Source organism: Emys orbicularis, chromosome 20, assembly GCF_028017835.1.
Source record: "Emys orbicularis isolate rEmyOrb1 chromosome 20, rEmyOrb1.hap1, whole genome shotgun sequence".
Lineage (NCBI taxonomy): Eukaryota > Metazoa > Chordata > Testudines > Emydidae > Emys > Emys orbicularis.
In genome coordinates this window covers 9,453,468-9,467,872 of record NC_088702.1, presented here as the reverse complement: position 1 = coordinate 9,467,872, position 14,405 = coordinate 9,453,468, and the positions used below count along the sequence as shown (strand labels likewise).

Sequence of the window (14,405 nt, the reverse complement as noted above, 5' to 3'; positions counted from 1 at the left end):
GCAGTAACTGTCCCTATTCTCTTTCCATAAGGTGTTAGTGACTCCCCATTAAAACGGGGAGGGGGGGGGGAACTGGGCCCTGGCAGCTTGCGCTGAGAAGGGGGGTGGGCACCGTCGCTTGTGCTTGTTTCCATTGAGCCATGCCCTGGATTCGGGAGAGGGAGGGGACTAAAGGCGAGTTCAGAAGGGAACGGACAGAGCGAGGCGGGGAGCTGAGCACAGCATGGGATGGACGCGCTGATCTAAGTGCCACAGCCATGGCCCCGAGGGAGAGGTCCAGACCCCGCGGCCACCCCATCGCCCCCGCCAGCCTGTGGCTTCTCCACTGCTACCTGTCAGGTATCCTGGGGGGCAGGGCTGGGGGCACAAGGGGAACCAGATGGGGCAAGAGAGAGGGGACAATTCCTCCCCTGGCCGGGATGGTGACCCCACGCATTCGCCTCCAGCCCCTTCTGGGCCTGATCGCTACTCAGGTCGAAGCCCCTGCAGATTGCGATCAGCGGGGTGAGCAGGGCAGCTTGGGGGCTGGAGGGAGGAGGTTTTGCCCAGCATGGGGGGGGGGGGGTCAGTCTCGGGGGCTGGGCGCCGGGAGGAGAGATGGACTGGAAGTCCCTGAGCTAGGTGCCAATCCCAGATCTTTCACCACCACCACCCCCCATGCCCATGGCCAGGGATCCCTGCAGCACCTTGCACAGAGCTCTGTCTCTTCCCCTCGGGCTCTTGGTGACGCGACCAGCTGCAAGGGAGCTCCGGCTTAACGCTTCCAAGGGGCATGAGCAGGGGGTGGCAGAGAGGTGAGACCTCTGGCAGCTGCTGCCCGACACGCAGTGGCATCCTGGATGAGGGGCTGGTTATGCCCGGCTGGCCCAGTGGTTAGGGCACCAGGCTAGAGCCTGGGAGACTTGGGTGCTAGTCCCTGCTTTGCCACAGACTCCTTGTGTGACCTGGGGTAAGTTGCTAAGCTTCCCGTGCCTCAGTTTCCCCTGTATGCAATGGGGATAGTGGCCCTGCCACACGGGGGCGTGGGAAGGTAAATACACTGCGGAGGGGGCGGTGCTCAGACATTGCGGTGATAGGGGCCAGCTAAGGTCCATAGATAAAAGCGCCACTGGCTGCGTCTACACTGCCAAGAGACCCCCTGGCGCTGCGTCTCAGAGCCAGGGTCAATAGACTCGGGCTCGCAGGGCTGAAAACCGCAGTGCGGACGGATGGTCCCATTCGGCCTGGAGCCGAGGCTTCCAGACTCTCCCCACTCGCTGGGTTCCAGCACCCAGGTTCCAGCCCGAGCGGGATTGGCTGTGCTACGGTTTTCACCCTGCGAGCCCAAGTCAATTGGTCCGGGCTTGGAGGCTCAGCACCGCGGGATTTTCTTTGCAGCATAAATGAACCCCCAGTGTCTGATTCTCTGGGGAATCATTCGCTGTGGGAGCAAAGATCTCGATTGTCCTCAATTTTCCTGCCTCATTCTCATAGTCTGGGCAGGGTGACACTGTGCTATTTGCCCTGCAACATTCGTCCAGGGCCCGCTAATACTTCTCAGAGGGGGCAGCATGTCTAGTGGTTAGAGCAGCAGCGGGGGAGGGGCTGGGAGTCAGGATTCCTGGGTTCGATTCCCAGCTGGGGGAGGGGAGTTACCTAGTGGTTAGAGCAGCAGCAGGGGAGGGCTGAGCAACTGGACTCCTGGGTTCTATTCCCAGCTGGGGGAGGGGAGGGGAGTCTGAGAGCGGGGCAAACTACAAATCTGGACTCCCGAGTTGTATTCCCACCTCTTTCTTACCCCCTTGTGTTACCGTGGGCAATTCACATAATCACTGCGTGCCTCAGTTTCCCACATATCAGTTACCCCTTGAGCCCTCCAAGTGGCAGATCTGCCATAACTGCCTTGCGTTACCAGGCTAAATCACGGTCCATCCATGACGCCTGCCTGGCGCCTTAGAGCTGCCGCGGTGCAGTGGCCTTTCCTAGGCTGAGAGGCTTCTTTGTTCTGGGTCGCTGGCACGGGGAGGGAGGGGGGTGTTGATGACACCCCCACGGGTGTGTGGCCAACCACAAACCCATCTCCCAGCAACACGCCAAGGAACTGGAGACGACCAATGGGCTGGGGAGGGGCAGGAGCCCAGCTGACTGGAAGCCCAGCGGAGCGGCCTTTATGGACACTGGTGTGGAGGGAAGTGTGGACTAGCGGTTAAGGCACAGCCGGGGCACTCAGGGTGCCTGGGTTCTAATCTCGCCTTGTGGGCGAGTTGCTTTCCCTTCTCCGAGCCTCAGCTTCCCCGTCTGTCACATGGGGCCGGCAAGCTTCCCCATGCACGCAGCTGTCTGGGAAGTGCTTGGAGATACTAAGGGCTATGAGGCAGCACAGTCTTTCTCATGGGGGCCTCTATCACCCCCACCTGGAATGGACAGGAACCTCTCATGGGGGGCCGCTCTTTCCAGGCCGCCTTTGGGGGCCCATTACTGGTGTTCGCTGCACTGTGCTGGGGAGGGGCTGTCTTAGCCGGCGGGCACCTTAGTGACCAGGCCAGGGCCCCTCAGACATAGCATCAGCGCGGCTGCCTGTCCCGAGGCCCCTCGCATAGCGCTTCCTAATTAGTGCCAATTACCCTGAGGAGTTGTCATGTCCCCCCCCCCATGCCTCCGTTAATTATCTGGCATGGGAATAGGGCAGGCAAATGGTTCCCACTTTGTGCAGTTCCCTGGAGCAAGTGACCACAACAATCCCCTCCCCACCACTGCAGGACAGTGCCCCATTGTTCAGCCCCCCCATCTCCTGCATCCAGCTGAGATCCCGGGGGGGGGGGAGCAGTGTGAGGCGGCGTCCCAGCCTGGAAAGGGTTAAGCAGGCTAGAGCTGATGTGTGACGGCTCCTAATCGCTCCTCCGGCCCCGAAGGGGTTAACCCAGCCAAGCTGGGATCGAGGCAGGACAGGAGACAAATCCATGTTAATTACCGAGTGGGAGTAATTACTATTGATGGTTCATTGGCAAAATGAATTGGCAAAACATAGTTGCCCGGTGCAAGCCAGACAGACACACTGGCTGCTGCTCCAGACTTATTCCAACTCCTCAGTCCAGAAATCACGCCCCAGATCTGTTGTGCACAGGCTGCCCCTTGCATGTGGCTTCGGGCCAGCCTGGTTGCTCTGGCTTGGGAATCCCCCAGCCAGCCTTGAACTAGTTCGGTTTCTCCGCAATCGGCCCAGCCTCAGCCCTGACTTTCTCCTCCTCACGGTTTCTCCAGGGTTCCTCAGGTTGGAGCAAAGATTCAGCCAGGGTGACATTCCCCTCAGCAACCAGGGATAGGCCCCACATACCGCTAGGCCCCATGTAACGCCCAGCTCTGCCTGGGGGACCCTGCGCGGGTGAGAGCTGTGTCTCTGGGAAGCTGGGTGGCTAATGTGGGCCAGTGGGGAATGGAGCTTTACGTGGACTCTTTGTTCTTGGATCGCTTTGACAGTCCTCACGGTAACAACCACTGGGCTGGCACATGCCGGATGCTAGAATTGTTCTGGCCCAGCATGGTCAGGAACCGTTCCTGTGCCCAGCTCTAGGCCGTGCCAGCGTCACCCACTGCCTGGGGGTGTCAGGTGCCCTCACACCGGAGGGTGGAGGCTGTTTCAGCCACACAGGCCATTAGCTCTGGTTGTCCCTTGTCAGTCCCTGCATTGGCTGCTGGCGGCCATCCCGGCTAGGGGAGCTTGTCTGTTTTTCACTCCTGTGGCTCTGAATCTTGGCCAGGCTCCCAGCTTTCATTGCCAGGATCCTCCCTGCTGACTCCACCCGTTGTGCCTTTTCCAGCGGTGGGTGCGGTGAAGGTGTCGGTGGGCACTGCCAGCATCCAGGTGGCGAGGGGAGGGAACGCGCTTCTGCCTTGCAACTTCCACACCACGGCCTCGCTGAGTCGCCTCAACATCATCTGGACGGTCACCCCGCTGGCGGAGCCAAACCGCCCCCAGCAGGTAGGTGGAGCATGGCCCTTTTCCTTCCCTTCCATTGCCGGAGGGCGGTTAGCTTCGGTACAGTCAGGGATTGAGGTCCCACTCAGGGATCGGGGCCCTAGGATGCTGTGCACTGTCCCTGCCCAGAAACCTCACAGCCTAGGATGGTGGCCAGACAAAACAGGTGGGAGAAAGCAATGGAAGAGAGGGGGCGCGAAAGCAGTGGGGCGGGGGAGGGGGAATCAACACATGAGGTCAAATGAACTTGTGATGCCCAGTAAACAGCCATCCTGGTTCACCAGCTGCTGTCAGATGGCAGAGTTTTGCAGGCATCACAGGAGAGAGGAGCTGTTGTGAGCGTGCTGTGCAATTTCTCAAAACTGGGGCACCATTAACCTGTGGAACTCCTTGCTGCAGGATACTAGTGAGGCTAACAGTTTAGCAAGATGTCAACACACAGGAATAATAGCAGCAGCTGCAGCAGGCACGCTGTCTGGATAAAACAAGAAGGGGCAGATTTCAGGGTGGAGCTCGCTAAGGAGTCATGGAGGAGTTCAGCTCCCCCACACCCTGCTCTGCCCTGCCCTGCCCCCATGGGGTACTGCTACATTGCTGCTTAGGAGCATTGTATGGAGAGGGCAATGAGCCACCTGCCCCCTCTCACACTGCAGATCACAGCCTGGCCTCGCCTTTCAGGCCACCAACCTAAACAGTGACTTTAAAAGCAGCCCCTTCTCCCCGTCACGAGGGGGAAGGTGGTGCTGGGGCGAAGGTGCTGCCTGGAAGCACCACCCTAGGATGCACTCTTGAACAGACCCCTGTTGGGCTTCATCCTCCTTTTCAGTAGGCCCAGCCCTGCTCCTGCTGACACTGGGCTTGGCACTAGCCCCTCCGGGTATAAGAACATAGAAACGGCCACTCTGGGTCAGACCAATGGTCCGGCTAGCCCGGTATCCTGTGTTCTGACAGTGGCTACTGCCAGGTGCTTCAAAGGGAATGAACAGAACAGGGCACTTATCGAGTGAGCCCCAGAGCATGGGGTTGTGTCCCTGACCATCTTGGCTAATAGCTATCGATGGACCTAGCCCCGCTAGTTGGTGGCAGTAGTGGGATTTGACGTAGGCACTCCTGGCTCCCAGCCCAATGCTTTGCCCACTGGCCCACACTGCCTCTGCGAGTGCAATGGAAGTGCCCTGTGCTCAATGAGGGAACAAGGGGAGGCATCTCTGGCTCATGGCTGGGTTCTTCCCTCCCTTCCCCTCCACCCCAGGTCCTGGCCTATGAGCAGGGAGAGGTGGTGGAGAGTCTGTCCCAGTACACGGGCCGCGTGGGCTTCGCCTTCCCACCCGCCCAGAGTGCCACCATCTTCCTCAACAAGACGCGCAGCTCGGATAGCGGGACGTACCAGTGCAGCGTCATGAACCCACCCGACCGGGACACGCCCAACATCGGGGTCATCCAGCTCACCGTGCTCGGTACGTCCCGCCCTCATGGGGAAGAAGCCCCGCCTCACCTCTGCTGCCCTGCCTCTCCCCCCCCCCCCCCCCCGCCCGCCCAGCATCCCTGCCTTTACACTGTCTACTGGGTGCTTGTCTCAATGTGTGTGTGTGTGCAGGTCTTGGGGTGGATCTGTCTGTCTCTGTGTGTAGCTCTTGGTGTGTGTGTCTGTGTGTGTGTGTGTGAGTCTTGGGGGGCCTGGTTGTGTGAGTAGGTCTGCCTGAGTGTGTGCAGTTCTTGGTATGTGTGCGTCTGTATGTCTGTGCAGGTCAGGGGTGTGTATCTGTCTAGGTCTTGGGGTGTGTGTGTCTGAGTGTGTGTGTGTGGGGGGGGGGGGGGTTGGGGTGTGTGTGTCCCAGTGTGGCCGGGAGTGAGTGCTAGTGTGTGTGTGTGTGTGTGTGTGTGTGTGTGTGTGTGTGTGTGTGCCCCTATCTCAGTGGGTGCATGTGCACACACATCTGAGCAGCTGTCTGGGTGTGTGTTGTGTGCACACTTTGTTGTGTGCCTCTGTGTTACTATCTGTGTTATCATGAGATTTAGTGTAAAGTGTGCACTAAAGTAAAGCCTGTGTGTGAGCATGTAGTGGTGTGTGTGGTGCCTTGGTCTGACGCCTGGGTGTGTCTGTACCATGAGGGTGTATCTGTGTGTGTGTTTGTGTGCATAGTGTTTGCGCTCAGCTGAATTGTCTAGGTATTGTGTATATATATGCTTGTGTGTGGGAGTGCACGGGCATTGTGTGTGTTCATGTGCACTGAGTGTGTTCACTGTGCTGTGTGTGTGAGTGTGTGTGTGTGAGTGCATGTGCACTGTGCCCTGTGTTGTGTGTGTGTGGGAGAGAGCGTGCATGTGCACTGAGCTGTGTGTGTGAGTGCAGGGCCGGCTCCAGGCAGCAGCCTGGCAAGCAGGTGCTTGGGGCGGCCACTCCGGAGAGGGGCGGCACGTTCAGCTGTTCGGCGGCAATTTGGCGGACGGTCCCTCCCTCCCGCTCGGAGCGAAGGACCTCCTGCCGAATTGCCGCCTCAGATCGCGATCGCGGCTTTTTTTTTTTTTTTTTTTTGGCTGCTTGGGGCGGCCAAAACCCTGGAGCCGGCCCTGTGTGAGTGTGTACATACCTGAGTGCGTGGCTCTTTGTCTGTAGCTGGGCCAGCCCACCCCCAGCTCTCTGACGAGTGCTAACAACCCCCAATGCCTGGGCTCTCAGTAGCTGCTGTGGGCACTGGGCAGCCTAAGGGCCCTGGGGGGAGCGGGGGTGTGTGTGGGGGGGGACCGTCCTGTCCACAGCAGGTCCCCCTGACAGAGCGCTGGCCTGTGTCCCCGCAGTGCCCCCCTCCAGCCCTGAATGCTCCAGCGAGGGGAGTGGGGAGGAAGGGGGGGACGTCCACCTGTCCTGTGCTGTGCGGGAAGGCGTGCCCGCCCCCTCCTTCAGCTGGGAGAAGATCCCCCCTGACAAGCAGCCCCTGGTGATGAGCTACACAGGTACTGGGAACGGCGGGGTGGGGGGGGTGCAGCATGGAGAGGGGTCTGGGTCTCATTAGCAGGGACTCGCCCCTGAGCACGTGAGCCCCACAAGTACCTGTGCCAGGGTCACATGCTACAGTGCCTACGTCGTGCACACAGGGCAATGTGGCATACACGGTGTTGCACCCAGACATGCAGAGTGTGCCAGATGCCATGTGACGGGCATCTTCTGGTAGAAGAAGCCAGTGGGGAGTGGGAGGGGGTGTCTAGTGGCTGGACCCACAGAGAGGAGAAGAGTCTTGTCCCACCACCGGCTAGGCAGCCATCCCCTTTAGCCTACGTGGCAGAGGCCCCTGTGCTTGGCCCCCAGGGAGCTGAGTTCTAGCCCCGGCTCCCCAGCTGGCCTGGGGGTGGCTCCAGTGTAACCCGCTCCCTCTCGTTTGTCCCCTCGCTCTCCGGCTGGCGGGGCAGAGGCGCGCCGGGCCCTGCTGACCCTGCAGAACCTGACGGCCGCCACCTCAGGCCTGTACCGCTGCACGGCCTCCAATGCGCTGGGCTCCAGCTCCTGCACCCTCCAGCTGCACGTGCGCCTGGGTGAGTCAGGGCCGGGGGGAGGGAGGGGAGTGGATCCCACTCATCAAACGCTGGGCACTGATTGGACATTCGCCAGTGCCGGCGGCCAACTGGAGAGAATGAGCCCTCTGATTGGCTACCCAGACACCAAACTGGTCCCAGCTGTGAAGCCAGCCCAAATGCTCCAGCTATGGCTTGAGGCAGAGCATGTCCTGCTGGAGACAGCTGCCCACAGTACCCCACCCCATCCCTGGGGTAGGGCCCTTCCCTGGTTCACTAAACCTGGATCAGATCAGAGCAGCTTGCATTTGGGGCTGAAGCCCTAAGAGGGGAGATGCCCGCACCCAAAGCCAGCAACTCTGCGCCTCTAAATCCCTGTGGCTAACGGCTAGTCCTGGTTGGAAAGGATCCGTGGGAAGGTTTCTCTGTCGGAAAGGGCTGATTCGTTGACAGCAAAATGCGTCGATTTGAATATGGAGACGGCCAAGACGCTCCAGGTTGGCCCGTTCCAGACGGGAACGTCTCGACATTTCATTTCGAAGCCACATTCCGTTTCAGGATTTCTGTCCTTGTACAGTAGTAGGGGGGAAAGGAACCTTTTTAAATAACGAAACTGGAAGGAAACATTTTGATCAACCCAACGGTGTCTTGGTTCCGGAATTTTATTGCCTGGGAAATGTGGAAACTGTTCATTTTTGTTCTGTGCCGGAAATTTTTTTCCAAACTTGCGGAAAACCTGATTCCCGCCCATCTCTGCTGACAAATCCCGCACTGGGGCCATCTGCTTTGGCCAGTCCAGGTCCTCTGCACCCCCTGCTACCACGACCCGCCTTTCCTGCCACCCGACCATCTAGGCAGCAATTGGCTGACGAGCCGCTGGTGACCTGTCGCTGTGTTTCAGCCCCGCAGGGCACGCTGGGCATCGCGGTGGGCATCACCGTCACCCTGACCATGGGGCTGGTGCTGCTGGCTCTCCTAGCCCTGGTTCTCTGGTTGCACCACCAGAGCGTGCGGAAGTGGCCGGAGGAGGAAGTGGAGGATTCGTACAATGAGATCAGGTGAGCTCAAAGGCCGTGGTGGGAGAGGGGGGGGGGAAGAGGATGAGAGGAGGGGTGAAAAGAAGCAAAGAGAAAGGCAGAGCAAAGCGGTGGGGGGGAGGCATGAACTCCACTCCCAACACGTAGCTGCTTGATCTCCAGGGGTTCAGAGGTCTTGGGAAAGGGTGTGGGCAATACGGACGCTCTTCGAGAGACAAGGGATTAGACTGAACCCCGCTACGGCTCCTCTGCACCCCTCAACCGTTGGGGGTGCTTCCCCTTGCACCTAATCTATTATGATGGCTGCATTTCAGTGCTGGGTGAACTGATTCTCGATGTAGGGCCTAAGGCCCCTACACCGCACTCTAGCAGCATAAAAAGGCCCCCGTTATCCTGAAAGGGGCCTTAGAGTAAACGAGAATCGGGCCCCTTGGGGACAGTCTCAGAAGAGCTCCGAAACGCTGGGGGCTGAGCTCTTGAAAGTCTGGCTCCACAGTGTTCGTAACATCCTTTAGCTCCAGGCAGGGGGGAGTGGCAAGAGGTTCAGGGTGCTGGAGCCGTATCAGCTCCCGGAGGGATCGAAACTCACAAGTCAGGCTCCCAAAATCCTGAGATTGTCTGAAAAAAACCCATGCGATTTGATAACAAACGTGTGGCTCTTTTCCTTCTGATTCCTGAGCCTTTCGAGGGCACATTTCCCGGCTTTTCCCTGAAACCGGCCATTTCTGTAAAACCTAAGCCCAGAGTGTCCTGGCCACAGGACTTCCAGGGAAACAGCAAAGAGCTGAGAGTCCTTTCCACACACAGGCTGTGTGAGTATTACCATGGACAGCGACAAAGAAATTGCACCAGAGCCTCTGCCCTGCTGTGAGTGCTTGGGAGAGTCGGTCATTTGGATTTTCATTTAAACCACAGCCTGGCAGCAGGATAGAGACACAGCAGCGAGGAGGGTATAGTCCAGGAATGAGCAGGCTCTGGGGAGCCAGGACTCCTGGGTTCCCACCGGCTAGTGCAGGGGTTCTCACAACACACTTTTTGGTGGCCTCAGAGTGTGGCCACCAACTCTTGCTGGTGGTTGCTCTGTCAAACCGCCTCCCACGGCCCTTCATCCAGAGGAAGATGAGTCAGGAACTCAGGAATCCCAGGCTCTCCATGCCCCGGCCAGATGGGAGTGGGAGAGCTTCCCAGGGGAGCGCCCCAGCGACCGAACGCCGCAGATGCCTCCACTGACAAGTGCTGCCTCCAGCACCGTGCAGGCCTCCAGAGGCACTGCCTGGAGCCCCCCAGGAGCTGCGAGTCCCTGCCACCTGCCCTCGGTAACAGCTCTTCAGGAGCAACTGCTGGGGGCTGCAGGGAAGGGCTTTGCTCCCCCCCAATCTCCACCCATGCTTTGGAGGCTGTCGTGGCTGCGAAAATCTCCACTGGTGGCTGCATTTGAGAAACGCTGAGCTAGTGACTGGGCAAGTCAGTTTCCCCATCAGTACAATCCTGTCCCAGTGGCCAATCCTGCCATGGGGTGTGTCTGTGAAGGGCTGTTGGTTGGCCAGTGTGCATGGTTGTGAACACACGTGCACATGCACACACACACACACCCTCCCCAGGTGGAATCTGTGGGCAAAAGCAGCTTTTATCTGGTGTTTAAAGCCTTCTCCCCTCTTCTGTGGAAGGCTGGACAGGATCTGAGATTTCTGTGTGTTGCCTGATTTTGCAAAGAGGCCTGGCTGAGAAATGCACTAGGGACTGGAATAGCATAACAAACCAGGGTAAAGCAAACGATACGGGCTGGATGCAGGATTCGGGAGGAGGGCGGGGGAGTGTGTCTCCGGCCCATACCGTGGAGGAGGTCAGACAAGACCATCGGAGTTGGGCCTTCTCTGGCCTTAACATCTATGGCTCAGTTACCTCCCTGCTGCTGTTTGCAGCCTCTGCCCTGTGTTGCCAAGTGAGTCTCATGACATGTGTTTTTCTTAAAGCCCCAGCAGCCGGAGTCCTGTGATTTTAGGAGACACTGCTCAGCTTTCACTGGGGCAAAAAAGTACATTTCTGGCTTTTACAGTTGTGTAGAAAAGCTGGAAAATGTGACCCCGAATGGCTCAAAATCTACAAACAAAACCTGATACAGATGATTTAAAAAAATATTGTATTATCATCATTACTTATTAGGTGTATTACGGTAGCACCTGGGATCCCCAGTCCTGGACCAGGCCCCCTTGGTGTCAGGCGCTGTACAAACACAGTCCCCTTCCCCAAGGAGCTTCCAATCTGCAGGGAACAGGGTGGGGGTCTTAATTAGGGGCGCTCTCCCCTTGCAATCAGTGATGACCCCAGGACTGCGCTAGAGGAGCGAGGTTGGGGGGGACAAGGAGAGGGCAAAAATGGGGTACAAAGTATAAGCCAAGAGCCAACAGCTGGCGCCCGACAGACTGATGGGGGCGTATGACACCGGTCAGCACGCCAGGCCGTGCTCTCCACCCAGCAGCAGCTTAACTGGGGACAAGTGTTTTGTGGAGGGCTTTGGAGGGGTTTACAAGGAACATCCCCCACGTGAATGGGGCAGGAGGGGAGCGAGCACGAAGGGGCTTGCTTGGAAAATCTCACAGGTTTGAAGCAGCTGTGATTTTGGGGGGTGGGGAGGGCGGGCGGGGAATGTGATTTTGGCACACGTGGCGGGTGCCAACGCTGCTGATTTGGGGATCGCTGGGGAGGTGCTCTGGTCGGTGCGAGCCAGGAGCTCGGACGGCGTCACGCTGGGGCCGGCTCGCCTTGGCAGCATGACTCTGAAGCGAAGGAGGGGCAAGGTGCTGCATAGGGCGCTGGCCGGAGGCGGGCGATTCTCATCCACACACCTCCAGGAGCTTCCCTCAGCCCCAATCCCTGACGTGCTCCTTGAAAGACGTGTCCCCATAATAGAGCTGGGGGAGGGACGTCCCGTGATGAGAGCCCAGCCGGGGCAGGGGGGTGATGTTCAGTCCAGGTTTGATTAGCAGGGGTCCTAGGGCCACCACACGGCACAGCTGTTTAGGCCAGGAAGTGAGGCAGACGCATCCAGGCCGCTGAAAAGCAGGGGGACTTCGGGGTGGCTGCGTGGAGGGACCTGAGCTGCAACACGGCCAGATCTGGAGAACAGTGCTTGGGGAGCCGGCCAGGCTGGGCTGAAGGGGCCTGACTTAGCGCGGTGCTAGGGTCAGCACTGACTGGGAGGGGAGCGTGCCCCCTACAGCACCGCCACCCCCACCCCGCCCCCTACAGCACAGCGCCCTCCCACCGCGCCCCTACCCCACCCCTACAGCACTGTGCCCCCACCACGCCCCCACCCAGCCCCCTACAGCACAGCGCCCCCCATCGTGCCCCTGCCCCACCCCCTACAGCACTGTGCCCCCACCACGCCCCCACCCAGCCCCCTACAGCACAGCGCCCCCCATCGTGCCCCTGCCCCACCCCCTACAGCACAGCACCCCTTACTGCATCCCCATCCCACCCCCTGCAGCACAGCACCCCCCACCCTGCCCCCTGGCACACAGCACCCCCTACTGCACCCCCGTCCCTTGTTTGCCCTTCCCGGTCAATGGGCCCCGCTGGTTCTGTGCTGCCGTCATGCCCAGGGCAGAGGCTGATGTTGCTGTGCACAATGTCTCCCCAGAGTCGACAGCCTCTCACCACGGCGTCTGCTCGTAGCCAAGACTCTCGCCAGCGACATCCCCATGGCCAACCAGGCTGCAAAGCCCCTCTGGATCTTCACCAGCTCCACCCCCAACACCACCTACGCCAACCGCCAGCACGGGCTGGGCGAGGGGAGTCAGGCGGCACCGCCCGGGGGGCTACGACAGCCAGCGTGGGCAGCGCCCCGGGGCAGGAGGAGGAGCAGCAGCAGCCTCTCCGAGGAGGGGTCCCTGCCAGGCAGCCAGGCAGAGGAGGAGCCAGCCCCAGCCAAGGCACTTCCCCCCAAGCACCCCAGCTTCCTGGTCTAGGGGCAGCGGGTCCAATGGGCACAGAACTTGGGGGCCGATGCCGGCAGCCAGGTCTCCCTGGGCAGGCACATTGGCCTCTGTGCACATGCAGCAGCCTTGGGCCAACCTGCTCCCATCCTGCCATCAACCCCCCGCAGCCAGCCCCATGTCCCTTGGCACTCAGCCCCCAGGCCCTTTCCCTTGGGCAAAGCCCCCACGCTGGGTAGCCCCTCTTCTGGGGAGGCAGCCGGCCAGCCCCCCAGCCCAGGGGCCAGTCAGGTGTCAGCCGTGGAGGCCTCTGCCTCGAACCCAGGTCACATACAGACTGGGCAGACGCAGGGTTAGCTTCCCCTGCACGGCTTCAGGGGCCCCCCGCCAATCTGGCCAGGCCAGTGCCCCTCCGCGGAGCCTGCTGCCGATGCCAGATCAGATGGGAGCAGCGACCTCACCAGCAAAGGCTACCTTGCTTGGCCCATGGGTCAGTGGCCTGGTCCCGGCTCAGCCCCCCAGTTGGCCTCTGCCGAGCAGCACCTCCTCCTGCTTAGGGGCCCTGTGGCCAGTCACGAATGCCCCCAGGCCTGGCGAGCTAGGGAAGGGGCCGGGCCGGAGCTGTTTGGGTTCGGAGCATCCCCTGCCTCGGGCTCACGGCTATTCATGGGAAAAGGCTGGAGATGCTCAGGTGATTCGGGGACATTCGGCCAGGGCCATCTGGAAACCTGCCCCTTTGAGGGGTCTCAAGCTGGGCCCCTTACATCACACGTCATTTCTGAAGATCTTACCCTGAGCACCCCCACCGCCACTGCAGCCCCCATGCCTGGGCCCTAGGCAGGAAGCATGAAACCACAGAGGAAGGAAAAGGGAAGCGTCTGCTCATGGGGCAAGGGAGAGAACAGAGGCAGCTGGGGAAGGGCAGGGGATCCCCAACATTCGGGGGTAATCGCCTCTGTGAAGCCAGGATGTTCTTTATCTCGGCCCCCACCCCACAGGGATGAGCCAGGACCAGACACTGGCTACTGCTGCATTCTTGGCTGCTGCCTGGCTCCCACGCAGAAGCTCTCCCAGAGGGGGAAAATCAGGTCCTACATGGGGATCCTCCTGGGGAAAGTTCTGGGGCCTGTGCACTGCAGATCAGTGATCGAAGTGGCCCTATAGGTGAGCTGGCCCTGTGCTTCAGTAGCCCAGCCCCGGGGGCTGGAGGGGGTAGCAGCAGGGGTCCTGCCCCCTCTCCCGCCCACCCCTTCCAGAGCTGGATTGGGGGGTCCCTGCCAGTGAAATAAAAGCAGCACCACATGGAAAAACAAATCACTATTTTTATTTATTCTGCTTTTTAAATTCAGAGAATTAAAAAAAGTCAGAGACCAGCAGAACCAGGCAGTGCCAGCCATGGGAGGGGATGGGGGGGGGCAGGGGCTGCCCCCGGTACAACGTCATCCGCCTCCCCCACAGCAAAAGGGTCAGTGGCTCAGCTGACAGCGTCTGCAGGGAAGGCCAGCCGGAGACAGGCTAACGCACTCCAGGCACACCCGGGGAACAGCAGTGTTTCCCCAATGCTGGTAGCTGCCCTCCCTGGCACATGCTCAAACAGCCCAGGCTGGGGGTGGTGAGGGCACCAGGGAGGAACGGCTCAAGGCAGCACATGGGTGGGGGCGGGTGCCGGAGCCGGCTCCGGGAGAAGTGACCGGCTCCCTGTAGGAGCAGGGGGGGAGATGAGCCGGGCTGGGGAGAGGAAAGAGTCAAGGCAAGGGGTGAAACGGGACAAAGAGCGTGTCTGCCTGCTCAGCCGGCGGTGACGAGGACATGACAGCACGCGGGAGAGAGGATACGTGTGGGCGGGTGCGTGGGGCTGATGGGTGGACGTGCTACTGTGCAGGCCTGAGATTGTGTGCACATGCGCGGGAGAGCTACCAAGGGGAGACGTAGCAGTGGGCGAACACAAGCATGCGTGGCATCGTGACT

At 60.0% G+C, this 14,405-nt stretch overlaps 1 protein-coding gene across 1 annotated transcript; it reads left to right on the top strand.

The window, feature by feature from the left end:
- The first annotated feature begins 257 nt into the window (after positions 1-257).
- LOC135892144 (immunoglobulin superfamily member 11-like) lies at positions 258-12,470 on the top strand. The gene is made up of 7 exons (XM_065419841.1): positions 258-339; positions 3,798-3,958; positions 5,208-5,412; positions 6,755-6,910; positions 7,364-7,486; positions 8,367-8,523; positions 12,143-12,470. Exons 1-7 carry the CDS (start codon positions 258-260, stop codon positions 12,468-12,470), a joined length of 1,212 nt encoding a protein of 403 aa, XP_065275913.1.
- The last annotated feature ends 1,935 nt before the right edge of the window (positions 12,471-14,405 follow it).

What these genes read in the sequence shown, in the direction of transcription:
- LOC135892144 (XM_065419841.1), top strand. Translation starts at nt 258, where the DNA reads ATGGCCCCGAGGGAGAGGTCCAGACCCCGCGGCCACCCCATCGCCCCC. An exon ending in AGCCAAACCGCCCCCAGCAG is followed by an intron (nt 3,959 to 5,207) that starts GTAGGTGGAGCA and finishes CCTCCACCCCAG; the next exon opens with GTCCTGGCCTATGAGCAGGG. An exon ending in GATTCGTACAATGAGATCAG is followed by an intron (nt 8,524 to 12,142) that starts GTGAGCTCAAAG and finishes ATGTCTCCCCAG; the next exon opens with AGTCGACAGCCTCTCACCAC.